Source organism: Geospiza fortis, unplaced genomic scaffold (assembly GCF_000277835.1).
Source record: "Geospiza fortis unplaced genomic scaffold, GeoFor_1.0 scaffold171, whole genome shotgun sequence".
Taxonomy (NCBI): domain Eukaryota; kingdom Metazoa; phylum Chordata; class Aves; order Passeriformes; family Thraupidae; genus Geospiza; species Geospiza fortis.
In genome coordinates, this window is record NW_005054313.1 from 8,232,128 (window position 1) to 8,249,243 (window position 17,116).

General features: G+C 39.5%; 1 protein-coding gene across 1 annotated transcript in view; it reads right to left on the reverse strand.

The window, feature by feature from the left end:
* The window catches only part of MTMR10 (myotubularin related protein 10), a 33,678-nt gene that overhangs the window by 15,681 nt on the left and 881 nt on the right, over window positions 1-17,116 (reverse strand). The window contains exons 2-5 of the mRNA XM_014306461.1: window positions 15,893-15,953; window positions 3,456-3,592; window positions 2,261-2,333; window positions 1,141-1,283 (exon numbers count right to left, since the gene is read on the reverse strand). Coding sequence (XP_014161936.1) covers window positions 1,141-1,283; window positions 2,261-2,333; window positions 3,456-3,592; window positions 15,893-15,953 — 414 coding nt within the window. The remainder of the gene's footprint in view (window positions 1-1,140; window positions 1,284-2,260; window positions 2,334-3,455; window positions 3,593-15,892; window positions 15,954-17,116) is intronic.

Consider the following 17,116-nt stretch of genomic DNA (forward strand, 5'->3'; position numbering starts at 1 on the left):
GTTCAGCAGCTCTCGGTCAGTAACTGCACACAGACTTATGCCTGGGCAGATGGTCCTTGGGACTTACAGGGCTAAACTCAAACCTGCTCCTACTGAGAAGGGGAATTGTTAAGCTCTGAGAGCAAAGTGGGTCATTCCTTATGAAACGCCGGCTGTGCCACGCCGCAGTGCCGTGGAGGTCAGGGCAGCCGAGCGCTGGGAAGGCGCTGCCGGTCGGCCCTGCTCGGCACAGCCCGGCTGGGGCAGCGCTAACAGCACAGCTCCAACAGCACAGGCAGGCTGGGACAGCCCCCGCAGCACGGCTCCAACAGCACAGCTCCAACAGCACAGGCAGGCTGGGACAGCCCCCGCAGCACGGCTCCAACAGCACAGCTCCAACAGCACAGGCAGGCTGGGACAGCCCCCGCAGCACGGCTCCAACAGCACAGCTCCAACAGCACAGCTCCAACAGCACAGCTCCAACAGCACAGCCCGGCTGGGACAGCCCCACAGCGCAGCCCCCCAGCAGCACAGCCCCAGCTGCACCTGGACTGCAGCAGCACCGGCACCATCAGGCAAGGAAGGGAACCCCTCGGAATGGACTGAGCCCAGTAATTCCTCCTGCTGAGAGTGTACGAGGCTTTGATAACAAAATGTTGAGAAAGAGCCCAGGTTCATGTAAATTGGACAAATTGGTGATTCCAAGAGCTCGCTGGAGAACTGTGTGACACCATTAAGGACATCTGTAAGGCAGTACGCTCAACCTCTGGGTTAATTAAGCTTATGACTTTTAGAAAAAGTATCAAAGCTTGAAGCATTTTCCATAAAAATGCAAACATCTGTTGTACAGCTGCAATGCAACATTCTGATTCCAGTCCTTAAAAAGATTTATTTAATAAATTAATAACTTTTAAAAGTAAAACAGATATGGTAAGAAATACTGGTTTATCTTATACGATACTGAACAGTTAATACACCACATTAAATTTTTTCCCCTAATAGATTTGACGCCAGATATTCTCCTGTAATAAAATGTGAATAATTTGCAATTCTTCCCCCCACTTCTCTATCAAAACATAGTAATACAAAATGTTCTTATCAGCACAGCTGTTGCTACATGTGATAACTACAAGGCAGAAATTCATAACAAGATAACAATACCTTTTTTGCACTTTCAGGACCTGCTTCATCAAAACGAAATCTGACAATACGGAAGTCTTTGCAATAAATTATTAATTCAGTTGGATTAAATTTCAGCTTTTGGTTAGGACCAAGGACCTTCTGCTTCCTCTTGGTGTCATTCACTGCAAAGAAGAGAAACTTATTTGACTGTGTTCTGTAAGGAAACACAAGATTGGCTCAAACAGATACAGTAACGTTGCTGCCAGAAGTTTATTTGTTGGGACATTTTGATTCAGGTAGAAAATCTGTTGATTCCTGTTAGTAAAGGCTTATATTTCACTAAACTTAGGGTAAACCTCATGTTTTAGTAAAGGGGCAACAAATATGGGCCAGTGCAAGACAATATAACAGGTTAATAGCACCTCTTTGTTGTAAAAAAATAGCATTTTTCATCATGTTCTTCTTCAGAAACACAATCTTTTCACAGTGATCACAATCAACTTTGGGCATTGAAAACTTATAACCAATAATTTAGATTACGTACAGTCAGAAAACCAAGTGTTTAATAGCCCATGCCATAAACAAAGTTTGAAAATTTATCACTTTTATGAAATTTTAAAATTACAAGATGAAACGGATTCTTAACAAATAGGTTAGGCTATGGAATCCAACAAATCAAAACCTGGTTCTCCACAAGGAGATCACCAGTTATTAACTTGCTAAGAATTAGAGAGGATTGAAAACCACAGCATTTCTCTTGTCAGAAATCCCATCTATGTCTCAATGTATAAGATATTTTTGCAATTTAGTGTATTTCAGTGGCAGAGATTCAGATGATGCAATGTAAAAACATTGCTAACAAAATTTTGTACTGCTGTAACATGTCTCTCCTACAACAACTGTTGATCCAGTATGGTAGTTACAAATATAAAGTCTTTATTATAAAGATCCAACTAAGTCTCCTGCATGGCACCTCAAGATTTATTCAGCACTTGAGGCTTTTAGCCTAATTTTAAATAAACCAAGTACTTCAAATCACGGAAGATTAATGACACAAAACCTCAAGTGTCAACAATTCTACAGAACTTAACAGGGAAGTAACAGTTTTGTACTGAATAAGAATAAAGCCTGTCATTATACTTAGCTATTTTTGACATACCTGTGACAATCTGCTCAATGCATGTGAGTGGGACATCGTGTTCACCAAGGAGGAGGTTTTTATAATGGAATTTCTGAAACACATGAACTCACAGCCATTAATTGCAGCTCTGCAGTTTGCAACCAGATATACAGCACAACTTTGAAGAAACTATGATAAAAATCAGGCATGCCTAGGCTTTTCTGACAGGTCCTACCCTTGCCTATTCCCAGGTAATTAGAGGTTAGAGGCTGCTCAACTGCACACCCAGCAGTTCAGAACCCCAGTGGAATATGCAAAATAACCTCTCTATTTGCACTGAATTTATTGAATTAGTATCAAAAAATTACTCTTAGAAATCCAATACAATTTGAAGTAAAAATACATACATATATTATATATATTATAGATGATATAAGGAATGTAAGAAATCTCCAATTATTATTATTACTTTTGTAAGCATGGAAAGAAAAAAAATTAATTCTACTTTCAGGGGCAAATTTTAACAACTACTTAATGCCAAAAATTAACCTTTTGATGTAGCTCTGGTCAAACTTCCTAACTATTATTGAATAAGCATCTCTCTACTTTCACAGCTATACATATCTTTAGTTAATAGAACATTTCCTTTAAAAGCCCCAAATGGAAGTGCAAACTCTACTGAAAATAACACACGGATCACTACTTGGATTTCCAGTGTTGTATGCTGTGCTGTTCAAAAACTGATCATGGTTTTCAATGTCATGAGCTCTGCTTTGACAAAGCAGAAGAGAGAACTCTCCCCTCTTCTTGTTGCTTCATCTACAATGAATACTCTTTCCTGGTTACTTTGTCCTCCATCAGTAACACAAATAAAACTCCACCATGTGGAGAGCTTTGCTGATCTGACACTTGTCTAGTCTTAGGGACATTTGCAAACAGCTCCTTCAGGGAGGGACACATCTGCATATAATTCCTGCTTTGTCTTTTGTAAAACCACTTCCTGGGGAAGCCTCCATCCATGGAGGTGAATGGAGCTGGATGTACTTCTGTACAAATTTCTTGCTCTTGTCCTGATATGAATGGATGGAACAGCGACACATTCAGAACGGGACAATGGAACCTCATCCTGTGGCCTGCTTAGAAAGCATCCATTTATATCAGATATGAGACAGACTGACTGTGTGAATAATTCCACTTTAACATTCATGGTGTAGCCATGTGAGCAATTACCAACCTGCAGTGGCATTGGGTCATCTGTAATAAAGGAAATCTTGAAGTTAGTGCAAACCAGCTTGCCCCACAGATCATACTGGCTCGTGTCTGTTGCAATGCACTTTCTTACAAAATTTACTTCGTTCACCACAATTTCACCTGAAACAGAAGAAAGGGAAGGGAAAGGAGAAGCCTATATAAATCCTAGAGGTACAACAATTCTAAGTCTGTAGTACCAAGGAACCCCTAACTCTTTACCAGTTTCAAGTTATCCATCTCTTATGGGTAAACATGGAGTTTATCTAACACCGCTCCAGGGAAAAGAGAAAATTACCATTCCAAAATGGACAAGATTGTGTAGTAGTTAAAATAAAACAAAACCCAAAAACAACAAAAACAACCAACTTAAAACCAAAACAAACCTCAAAGAACAAAAACCAAAACAAACCCCCAAGAAACCCAACCCACAGTCAAACCCAACAAAACCACACACCACTTCCCTTAGATCCAGAGATCAAGACCTGCAATTCTCCACTATTAAAAATTCATGTGTTTGAACAACACTGTCCTTTAAACAAGCATACATTCCTGTATTTCAGCTAGCATTTATTTTAAAAACTGAAATTAGCAGGCTATTGTTAAGTACTTCAGAGAATTCTATGAACTTCCTGAACTCAGAATCATCAGGCCACATTGCACTTTGCATTTATAAAGACATTTTCAGGTGGCTTCAAAAAACAGAACACAAACACATTTCCAACTTTTTACTGTGACTGTCTAATGAAGGAGATATTTCTGGATTTCCTTCATAAAACAGAAGATTCAAATGAAGAAAAATACAAATTATGCTAAATGGTCTGGCATAAGCTATAAAATAAAAAAAGCATATAGGCAAATGGGACTGAGGACCATTTAAAAAGAAAAAGTGATCACTACAGAAAATGATACTTTTCAGTTCCACAGCCAAGATTTCTGAAAGGTAAACAGTAACTCTTCCTTCAGTAATCTAACTTAGTAATTCCTCTTATTCCTGTACAGGGCTTTCACTTCTGTCACCAGATCAACCACCTCCTGCTGCTGCTGTCTACCATAAATAGTGTGGGAGTACAAGTGTGTTCCAAGAAAAGTGTAATTTCATATTGGCTCTGAGATTCTGCTTAGAAGAAACTAAGGACTAAAGATTGCTGAAGCCTAATTTGCTCGTAATAGGTTTGGCATGTTCAGTCCCAGTTGCCTGAAATGCCATCCCACAGTCATGCTCTGCAAGGAAACAGCAGCTCTTGGGACAGCTGTACTGGCAGCAGTCAGCTACTGCATGTCCAAGGAGTAGAATCACAGCCTGGAATAAATTCCCCATTTCTCTCCTGCTGCAGAGCAGGTCTTTCCTCAGGTGATCACCACTGCAGCCAAGTAACCATACCTTGAAATGACTGCCTTTAGTGTCCCAGACACTTGAGAGAAATGCACATTTTGCTGTCTCCAGGCCCTCCAGCCCCTTAGCCATTTCACCCAGCTGTCCTACTGGATCTCTTGCCCCTGATACAATCAGGGATCTGCCTGGAAGTCACCAAGAGCAGCAGCAGCATCTCTGCTTTTGGCTCAGTTGTTCAGCTATAAAATGTCTTGGCCTAAGTCTGTAGCCTTGAGCTGCCAAAATTATGATCTGTGTTCTGGGACTGTTTGAAGATGTGAGGAGACGAGTTTCATTGACCTGTGTTATCATATACATGACTATTCTATGCCAGAAGTGGCAGGAACTGTGAAAATGTCTATAAACAGATCTCCTGGAGCTTTAAAGTCTTTCCTCAAACAGTGCTAAAATGTGCTTAAATAAGCTCTTGAATATGAAAAGAAAAGATCTGGTTCTGAGAGCTTCAGTACAAATAGTTAAAAACTCATCCAAGTCCACAGCAGCTGAAAACAATGTCTTCTAAAGGGGTACATGAGAATGACAAGCCCTACTTCTGTTAAACATTGTAATGAAAATGTTTCAATACATGGTCTGGCCTGAAACTTCGTAATGCCCAGCATTTCTTCAAATAATCCATTCACTTAAATAACAGCAAAAGCCCAAACCATTTACTGAAGCAATTTCTCCTCAGTGTTGGTATTAAGTCTTCAACTATTCAACATGAAGCTCTAGGTCACCTCCTGTGTGTGAAGAAAAACAAGCTCCTCATAAACTGAGTTCCAAGTAATTTTTATTCTTCTCTCTCTACATATTGACAGTGTATCACTGCATTCCTAATTAAAAACTATTGAGAGCTAAATACACCATGAAATGAAATGCAACTTCATAGCTTTTTTTGGTAACATTCATTTATCTGTTACAAGTATAATATTTTTTTACTATCACATAGGAGACGCTTCTAAACGCAAATTACAATTATCAAACTATTTCAGTGCTGCATTATTTTGACGTAACCAAACAGAAAAGAAATGAAAAACATTCACACATTTTCAATTTGAATTTACCACAGTTTAAAACATGCCTGCTACATCATTCTCTTTCCAAAGCCAGTCCTTTTTACTTCCCCCCTTCATTCCTCATAATTGTGTGGCTACACTGCAACATGTTAATTCTAATCCTATTTTAGTGCAACTGCATTTTGTTTCATTTTGTCCAACACAAATACATTCTAGATTTTCTGGCCTAGCTTATCTTCTGCTCTTAGGTTTGCAGCCCTAACCCAGAACTGGTCCATTTTGAACGTAAGGATCAAGGTATGGCAGGATAGATAACGTGTGCACACCAACTTCAGCCGAAGAATGAGAAAGTTTGCAAATTTAATAGAAGCAGTTTCCAAACACCTCTAGAAATTGATTTTTTTTTTCCCAAGATTCAGGTTTGGAATTTTATGTGACCCATTTTTATACCTTGCTTGGACATCTATAACAAGCTATATGTTTTACATATATATATATATATATATAGTGAACCTTTCAAAATGAAAATTTAGGGAAGTAAATAAACAACATGAGTAGTAAGGGCAGGACTTGCACAATGAACCCTTCTCGTGTTTGTAGTTGAGTAGGTGATTTCTCCTACACAAGACAACAGAGCTATTCAGAGATATTACACTGCACATTTCTACAATGTAGCTGCTGATTTTTTCCAGTAAACAGTCACAAGCTGTTCCAGACACAGAACAGCAGTCAACACTTCCATCTGACTCCAAGAGTCAAAGAATGATCTCAGGAGACGAGAGCAGTTTGTTTAAACTTTGACAGGAAACCAGAAGAGAAATTACAGGTTGCCACCCTTACGTAAAAAAGCCTAATCATGTTTAATAAAAATATTTCTACACTGAATACACAAATCACAAAAATAACAGGAGATACTGAAGGATCTATTAGATAATACACTCTCCACCTAACACACACTGTTAAACTTCTGAAAAATTCTGCTAAATCTCCCAAAAGCACATGTAATGTGACTGGCTCAAATTTTGGATGTTAAGAGAATTCATGGTATGTATCTAATCCAGCATAATGCATAACCCACTGCAATCAAAATAAAAAGCAGGCAGCAGAGCCTGGGAACACGTGGGAGCTGGGAGAGAGGCAGGAGAACCCTGCTGAGCCCAGGATCAGCAGGAGGGAGCACTGGACAGCACAGCTGTGCTCTCCCCAGCCTGCAGCCACACCACTCTGCACCAGGCTTGGGCAATTTGGCTCCTCAGAACTTGAAACACAATCCCTAATCACCAACCTCCTACAATAAAGGATGTTCTACACTGTTTTCACTACGATATTTTTGCAACTTTTGGGGCCCTGCCTCACAGGATCAAGTTTAATTTTTTTTTTGTTTATCTAATAAAGGTAGCAATTTGTAACTTTTCAGGAAAGAAGGCTGATTTGAGTAGCATGAGGGACCACAACCTCATTAATGCAGGAGGTGATACAGACTGACCAGTTTTCAACAACTCTAAAAATACTGACTGAACACAACAATGCTGCATAATTAAAGGAACTGAGCAGTATTTTATATACACAGAGATCAATATATATATGTATTGAGAGATGTGGCATGGCACACATACATACATACACATCTTAAAATGCTAACAGGCAGTATTTTTATCACATTAAAAATCTGATAATTGCTAGAGGCAATGAATAGCCGAAATCACATTCCATAAATTAATAATGCAAATCCTACAAGCTCAGTAAGTTCACAGGTACCCTACATGCTGCTAAGGGAACTTTCCCAGTGCTGTACCAGAAGCACAAGAACAAATGTATCAGCATAAACTTTCTTTAATGAGCATTGAAGCTCAATGGATATGTTCAATGTCTAAAAGACATAAGAATAACAGAGGTTATTAAGTACTTCAAGCAGTCATGTAATTTCTACCTAAATCCATAAAAACCTAGCACCTGGAAACTGAACTCCTCTTTGCCATTTACAATGCTGGTAATGATTATACCCAAGTAAGATAAGTTGTTAATGTGAAACACAGTCTTACAAGTTCACAACAGAGAGGCTCCAGTTAATTCAAGTAGCTGTTTAACTGTTAAGAATGCACAATAATGAGTTCACTTGTAAAATATTTGGCAAATAATTAACTTTCAGAATTTCCCAAGAAAGAATTTCCAATAAAAACTTCATTAATAACTAACTGAAATCTACAACATTTTTGTCCCTTTATCTGCTCTCTTGTGGAGAGAATACCAAAATTGTATGAGTTTATTAGTATGCATCAAGCATTTAGATGTAAATGTCTCTAATCCACTTCTAAATGAATCTTCTGTTCAGTGTGCTCAGGCACTTCCAAACTTAAGAAAAAAAAAAGTATTTGTAAGCTCATTAAATAATTGTCTTTCATCTATTTTCTGATTTTCATGAGCTCTTACAAGGTTGTTCCAAAAGGACAGCTCAATTCTGTGATTACTGGGGAATGAAAAACAATTTTCATTAATTTTTAACAGGAGAACCTGAGATTCCAAAGAACAACTCTGACCACTGTTTGGATAGTGGTGTGTTATAAATGTACAGTACCAAAAGAGCTTGCTTTGCCAGTCTTATTAGAAATTTGTTATTAAAATATCATATATTGATATTGTAGTTTCTCTAGTGTGCTAAGAGCTTAGATAATTTTTTTTTAATGCTCAGTAAGGAGAAAAGTAGCAAAAAAATAAAGGCTTTCTGGTAAGTTGTCAAAGATCATCTCTGTGTTTCCCATGCACAATAACAAGATTAAAATCAGTATTTGCCCAGTAATGGCTAATCTTTATGAACATTGCAAAAAACAAAAGCAAAGCCAAACAAACCCACAGCTGGGACCTGAGAAGATAATTGCTTTTCTGAACTAGGATGGGATGCTCCACAAAAGCTTTCCCCACATCTCACAACAGCAGTGAAGGACACAAAAATGTAGAGTAGGCAACAAACACCAGGAGTTCAGATGGCAAGAAAGGAACATCCAGGAGCAAAGCTCTCACTATCAGATCAAAACCAAAGTATTACAGCAAACTAAAAATCTGCTTACAGAGTTGCTTTAATCCAGGAACTTGTATTACCACTCGAATAGAAACAGTTCCATATTCCACATTCACTTCCACCTCAAGCCTTGTGCTGGCACTGCCATTTATGGCAGACTTTGTTAGCCTCATCAGAGAACTGATCCAGTTAAAAATGGATCTTTTCTTCCTTTTTTGCCAGTTCAAATTTCACCTGAATTAGCTCTGATCAGGCTTGCTCTTTGGTTGCACAAAAAGGTGTCAGTATGAAGCAGTTAATAAGAACACACCTCTGTGTGAGAAGAACAGAATAATAAACAGCTCCTGTTGGCATCTGTATGTATAGCTGGGCCAAATTAAAATAAACTCTTGTCACCAGAACCTTTCCAATAAGAGTTTTAGCAATGACTTGGTCAGAGTTTTGTAATGCGAACAACAGACAAGCCAGTGACGAGGGAGTGTGTTTGGTGTTTGCATATTTTTAAGTCTGGCTACATAAACTACAGATTCCCAAACCCTGATTTTGCCTAAACAATATAATCAGTAACAATTTGAGAAGACTGAAGTTTTCAGCTTGTTATTTTATGTTAACCAATACAAGCTACAGATGCTGAACTTCTAATGTACTACTGAGTCTTTGTTAAATTATACAGGTTTGGCTTAACAAATTAATACAGAAGCATTTGTTTAGAAATTAGTTTGGAATCAGTTCACTGCTTCATTGGAAGAAAATATAATTGCCAAGAGACAAAACCCCCAGTAGCTTGGACAGATTACAATTCAGAATCTACTGGATTTAAATGGCTTGTAGCATTAAATAAATGTGAGGCAGAATGGGTAGAAACCAATTATTTCACAACTTCTTTGCAAAATGCACATGTAAAAACATTAAAATATTTAATTTTAAAAGAGCTTCAAGGAATTATTCCCATATTGGCCTATAGCTAACCTGTTGCATGTAGGAAATTATTTTTGCAGATGTTTACAAATACTAAAATATATTACTAGTCAGAAGCTTTAAGAAATGTCTTTTATAACAAAAGGCAGGACAAAATTACTCCATCCAGTAAAATCTACTTCTAAGATTGTATCTGGTACTTAGATTCTGCATGCAGACCGCCTTGGTTGTACTTATGTCCTTAAAAAATCAAACCCAAACACAAAACAAGCAGTTAACTGAACCCAAACCACGTCTGAAAATTTATTTTGAGCCAAACAAACAAAAAAGCTATAACAGAAAAGAGTACTTAGTATATACTTACTGTAAGTGACATCTCATTCTAAATCTAAGTCAAATGTTTGGTTCATTTTAAAACTTCCTGCAGTATGAAAAACTAGTTTGCAGATACCTGTTGTTTCAGCTTTCAAATCCAGAATTCAAAACTCTCAAAACTTACATAAAACTTCTGGCAGTCTTTGTATAGACAACAAAAAAACCTGAAACATCTACTTTAAAAAAGCTTCAGGGAATTGCATTATTTTCCAAATTGCCATTCTGATCTTCTAATCTGGCCATTCTTAAATGCTGAAAATAATTTCATGCTCTTGTATGACACTGATTCGTGAAAACAAGATGAAGCTACAAAGCTTTTTTGCTTCCTGTTTATATCACCTATTAATTTTAAAAACAAACAAATGAATTTTCACAGTAACACTCAGTTTCAAATAGAAAACTTGATTCAGGGGAAAAAACCTAACCCTGCAATATGATGAGTCTTACTCAGCTGCACAAGGAGGGAGCTTTGGCGAGCTCTCCACAGCACTGGGATGAGAATCAGCAGCCCGGCGTGCTCTGGAGCAGTGAGGAGCTGCAGTCGGGCAAGCTCTGCTCAGGTGCTCTCAGCACGGACAGGCTCTCGCTGCTCACCAGCAGCACACGCACATCCTCAGCAGATCAGGTAATGCCTTCCTGAATATCAGTACCTCATTCCAGAAACAGCCACAGGAAAAGGCACCGACAGCACAGCACCTGTACCAAGTAAACAACCCCAGTTTTCCCTCGGAGGCATTAAGGCAAATAATTCCTAACAGCCAAGCGGGGCAGACCCGACAGATCGCGGGCGTTACTCATTAACCCCATTAACCCCACTGACCGGGCCCCGGCTCACACAGCCGCAGCCCTGCCCGGGCACTCACTGCACAGCGCGGCCGCTGCCCTCCCGCCCTGGCACACCGCGGGGCAAAGGAAACGCCGAGCAAGAGGCGCAGGGTCCAGAGCAGTGACAAAAGAACCTACCTGGGGCACTACTGCACAAGGGTGCCTCAGTGAACAGTGAGTTTCCCTCTCCTATCACATGATGTGTTGCAGCTGCTCTGGAACACATGACTCAATGTAACAAGGAATTGCAGAAAGCAGAAAAAACCAAAAAGCTGGGAGCTAACTTGTGAGGGAAACAGACTCTTCTAAGAGATTAAATCTTTCCATGATACAGTCTTAAAAACATCCCAAAATTAAATTTCTACAGTCACTTGCCTTTCTAAAGGCACATATATATAAAAAAGCCAATGGAAATAAAAAAACAGGTGGTAAAGTCAATGAGCATTATTAAATAAAAGCCGAATATATTCAACGGCAAAAATCTTGAACAGGATACATAATTCCATCTCAGCAAAAAACAGGAACTCGTTCAGAATTAAAAAGATGATTACAGATATGGGAAACTTCATTTTTAGGACCTACTGAGACAATTAAGCCAAACAGAGTCAAAACAAAGTCTAAAAATGTCTTAACACATGTCTAAAAATCACAACTTGCATGAAATGGAGGAATATGGCCTGATGTTTGCTGTGCCCTACAAGAACTAGGATTTACCCAAAGGAACTGGATAGTAGTAATTTCAGAAAAAACCCCAAAAACATTAAAAGGAGTTCTAATAGCATATAATTAAACAATGGAACTTGTTACCATGTGAAGCTGTGGGTGATAAACGTTTACACGGCTATAGAAAGCAACAGCATAAACTCAAGTAAGACAAATCCAGCAAGAGGAACTGATCGCGGTGGCACTGTTTCTGTGATAACCTGTGACTCCTCACTCGGGTGTCCCCATGAGGCTCCTGCAAGAGGAAAGTCCCCATGCAGCTGTGCAGAGGGAGCAGCTGGAGCTGCTTGCCCTGCCCCCTGTCCCTCGGTGCCTCCGCGGCCACCAGCAGCCAGAGGTGACATCTGTCCCCGCCCAGCCGTACTTGTGCCCTGCTGGTCACCCACCACACACCAGTGACGGCTCTCGGGGTCACTTCTGTCATCTGACCACAAAACAGGGCAGACACAACAGCCTGTGCATAACTGCTTTCAACAGCACCTCACCACCACTGCCCCTTGAACTTGCCTTAGCATGAACAAGCCTTAAAGAGAAAAACTATTATTGTAATTCAGTTTAGTCTATAATTTAATAACCATTTCCAGCCTTTTTGTAAAAAACTTACAAGTAGCAACTACTATCTTAATCTACTAGCAAATTAGCATACAGAGCAATAATTCAACTAATTCAAGTTGACATTAAGATTCAGGAGGAACAATCCTTTCCTCACAATCAGATGCTCCACTGGTTACAATCTGCTGCAGAATGCCCTGTGTGAGCAACAGGGAGGATCTCATTGCCTGGTCTTCCCAAACGACAGTGTGGCACTGGACTAGCTCATTGTCCGTCCCTGTACTGCACCTCTGCACGCTGCTGTGCCACTCACAGCACGGAGACACACTGCATTCACAGCCCATCCCTGTACTGCACCTCTGCACGCTGCTGTGCCACTCACAGCACGGAGACACACTGCATTCACAGCCCATCCCTGTACTGCACCTCTGTGCACTGCTGTGCCACTCACAGCACGGAGACACACTGCATTCACAGCCCATCCCTGTACTGCACCTCTGCACGCTGCTGTGCCACTCACAGCACGGAGACTCGCTGCATTCACAGCCCATCCCTGTACTGCACCTCTGTGCCCTGCTGTGCCACTCACAGCATGGAGACTCGCTGCATTCACAGCCCACTTGTGCTGGACAGGTTTTTTCAATGATCAGGTTGATGACTTGGAAATGCTACAGACACAGTTATGGAAAACAGGCTACAGCTGATCCCCAGAACAAAACACACCTTCAGGTTTAACAACATGAACTCAGCACTCCCCTAAGGTAAACAGACCAATTTCCTACCAGGCAGGCAAGGCACTTTAACAGACTGACGGCTAGACTACCTGCTATTTCTGTAATTTTCCTCTTTGACATGCTTATAAAACTAGCAATGTACACAAACAAAGGGGAAAAAAGTGAAACTGTTACAGAGGCCAACTCTTAACTAATTCTGCAGAAACTCTCACTCACAGAGCTAACACTAGGAAAACAGAACTGCAGAAATAAAATTAAAACATTTTTATAACTCCACCTCAAACCTGTATCATCTGTTTTGCAATGAAATTATACCAAATTTTATAAAATTACTTGCTTTTCCCTATTGCAGTATCAGAGCTGTCCCTTACTACCAAGGTTTTCACTTGTTTTAAATGATACTTGCTCCTTTTCCCAATAAACATCCTCCTCAGGGCATACAGTTCCATGAGAATACAGGCTTTTGCTCCAAATTCTGATGAGATGTGGGCTCTGGCCTACAGGGGAAACTTTCAAAACAAACTCTATAGGCTGAAAGTTGATTGCAATGAATTTTCTTTTTTCAAGTAAAAACCACTTCATTTTCTAACCAGATGTATTATTTCCTAGCCTGTAACTCCTTGTCCTAACCTCTACTGCACAGAAATACAAGTTAGACAGCAGGGTTTTTAGCTCCTTTGGAATTAGTAAGCAAGCCACTCCCTCAGAGTCACTAAGTTTTAGGAATCAAAAGTTTAATACAACCATTTGCAGGTTTTGAAGATTACTAAAGCCAGTACCCACTTGTGCTAATGTAACTTAATTCCAAAAGAACTCCTTAAAAACTCCACTACTTAAAAAAGCGTAACAAACATTCAGCCACTCAGGTTTATCTCTGTTCCTGAGAGCAAAAGCAATTTCACACCATTGTTAAGGATAGGGTATTTGGAATGCCACACTGAAACTGTATTTACAAGGAAGTACAAGTCAGCCTTAATATAATTAAATGAGTTGGAATTTGGCCAGTAACTTGGGCTATGACAAATCCACAAGCCAGTCTATCCAACAGTACAAAGTGTACTTGTTTATGCACTTTTCTACAGCATGGCTGATGACAGAAACAAAAAAATGTCTTTAGGCTGGTGCTTAACTTCAAACAGGAAGAATTGCATTTAAGTAATTTTAACTAAGTCACTTCTATCACCCTCCCAACTCTCATACAGAGTCATGAACAGATTTTGTCAGAGCAACTCTGTGGCTATACAGAGCAGTGAATCTTATTATGAAATAATTCAAAATAATACCTTACAATGATATGGAGGTGGAAATTAAAATCTGTGGTACTTCATACTGTGGCTTCTACATAACTTGGGGCAACTTACTACAAATGTCCCAAAAGCCATCAAATGCTGACTTCAAAGAGAGTGCAGACAAGGAAAATCATGCAAAGAGGGAACAAATACAAGCCAGTTGAGAAAAACAAACCCAGTCACACCATTTTAAGAGTACTTGGAAGTTTCACAAATAGACCATGACCCACACTGCAAGAAGTGGCAGCACAGAAGTTACTTTTGTGACTGCTCATGGCCAGGTCCCACAGCAAAGGCAAGATGTGCTACATTTGAGCACAGCACTCTCGTACTGCCCTGCAGTTGCTGTGGAATGTCTCAGAGAAGAACATGCAGTCACTTCCTTGTGAGTCAAAGGCCTTGGATGAATATCAACTGCAACACAATCACTGAGATGCCAAGTAGTAAGCAGAAGTTTTGCAAGCGTAAAACTATAACTATTTCAAATATCAAGCAATCTCAGCAATGTATTTTAGGACATTTATGCCTCAAGCAAGCTCTGCATTCTTTTGTTTCATGAAGAATGTCAGGCAGTTGTTATTTACTCTTTCAGTTGAACCTCTGCCACAGTATTTCAGTCTCCTAGGTACCACACTGGACCATATCACATATCAATTAGTACTGCCTAATTAGCAACAGGCCCACGTAAAGCAGTGACAGAAATAATTTTTAAGAGTTGTTTATACCTACATCAGTGTGTGTGTGTAAATTCATATTTTTAAATATACATTCTGAATGCTAAGAAAAAAACTGTAGTATGACATTGTTTTAAGCTCAAAATTATCCTTAGAAACTGCAAGCCAAATTTACTACTGTGATGTACAGTTTGCAATGAAAGTAATCTTGGGCACAGTAGATTGCTCCTTCCATATCTGAAAAAAGGCTTTTAGAAATCCTCATTGCTCAAACTATCATCTACCAGAGATTATTTCTTTTAAAATATGGATGCCATTAATACCCTGCATTTTTATAAATATGTTAAGATGAACAGTAATAAAAGCACAGCTTTATTTCACCCACGCCCCAAAAAGATTATTTTGTAGTGGTCTGAAGACACAAATTCCAAACTTACCTAACAGCACCCTATTCAATAAGAGTAAATGAATAAAGATGGCATTAGAAGTTTTCCAATACAGAAGTCAATCATACCCACATACTGGAAATTCTGTGACTACTTTCCTTTAAAATAAAGGAAGACTCTGACACAGGCTTTGCTACTGGGTTCTGCACACAGGTAAAATCTGACTATCTGATGAAAGTGTAATTACCAGTAGTCTTCTGAAAGTTGTCAAGAATGCAAAAACACTTAACAGTGGTTTAATTTCCAATACTCACAGTAAAACCAAGACATTATTCTATATGTAGTAAAGCATCACACAGGCAAAACTGCCTATGTATTTATTTAGTGTTTCAGGTATGTTAGAATAAGTTTCTACAGATACAAATATCATTACCTTTTTCTGCTCAAAAGCAATATTCCCTCAATGAGCAATGCTAAGATTAAAATATACCAAAATCAATACCAACAGAGGTATTTGTCAAATTCCTGATTCATGCCTACCTGGTAAAAGTACTGGTTCCAGTTTTTTAATCCTTGGTTCTGATGCTATATTGTCATCAGCCTGAAATAAAAAAAAAAAATATCTATATATAATTTATTTAAGGCTCAGAACTTTACAGTTAGACACAAGCCTGACCTGCTTGTACACAAGATAAAGTAGTTTTAACCAAAAAGGTTCATCTTAAGGAGCTCGAATCCAATCATAGCAAGTGTTTTTAACAATTTTGAGGGCATTTAGATTTGTACCGAAAGAATTAAAAATATTTAAAATATTAATGTTTAAAAATTTGGGTAACCCAAACTATCACAAGCAGCAGGATGAACAAAAACCAGTTGGCTTAACACTCTATAATGGCTCAAGATCTTCAACAAGTTTTACAGATATAGACACTCAAGTTCAAAAAAACTCTACTAACTTCTAACACACACAGCTTTCCAACATAGGAAAGATTTCAAAAAACCTAAGGCCTAGAACATGCATATGCCTACTTGCATTTCAGTTTCAAACCTTAAAAATTAAAATCTTCTATGAAAAGACTGGAACCTTTAGTGAAATAACCCACATTTCCTACAATGATAGCAATATAACCATTTCCCAGGACTAGGAATATCCAGAACTGTGTTACATTGACATCTCCCTTCTACTAAGAAATTGGGAAAAAACCAAAAATGAGTCAACATGTCAAACATGTTAGTAGAAGAGGTCCTGTCTTGTCTAAAGTAAATAAATATCACTTTCTGTCAAGTGCACATCCAGATGACACAAAGTCCTGGTGGTTCTCAGTACTATATGCGCTATATATAATTGATAAATATACTTGGTTTCTTATTTATGCCATCAGACACGTTCTGAACACGAAGCGGTGGCTACAAGTGAGAGTTTAACTATCCGCACAGCAGAGCAGCGCCCGCTGCTTCCTCCTCATCCCGCCCAGCGCTGCGAGCAAAGCGAGCCCAAACACCTGAAGCATAACACACAACTTTCCAAAATAATCTCGCACGGGCCGATTTTGATGAACATGAGACTTTATTTTGATAGAAGTCCTGCTTCCCTACCGCCGTGTGGGCTCTGTCCGTGTGCGGCGCGGAGGCCGAGGGGCTGCACCCTGAACCGGCTGCGCAGCTTTTGTTTCCCGGTGCCACGGAGGGCTCGGGGACCCGGCAGCCCCTCCACAGGTGCTGTTCGCCACCTCCGGGCCAGCCGGCACCGCCCTCGGGCCAGCG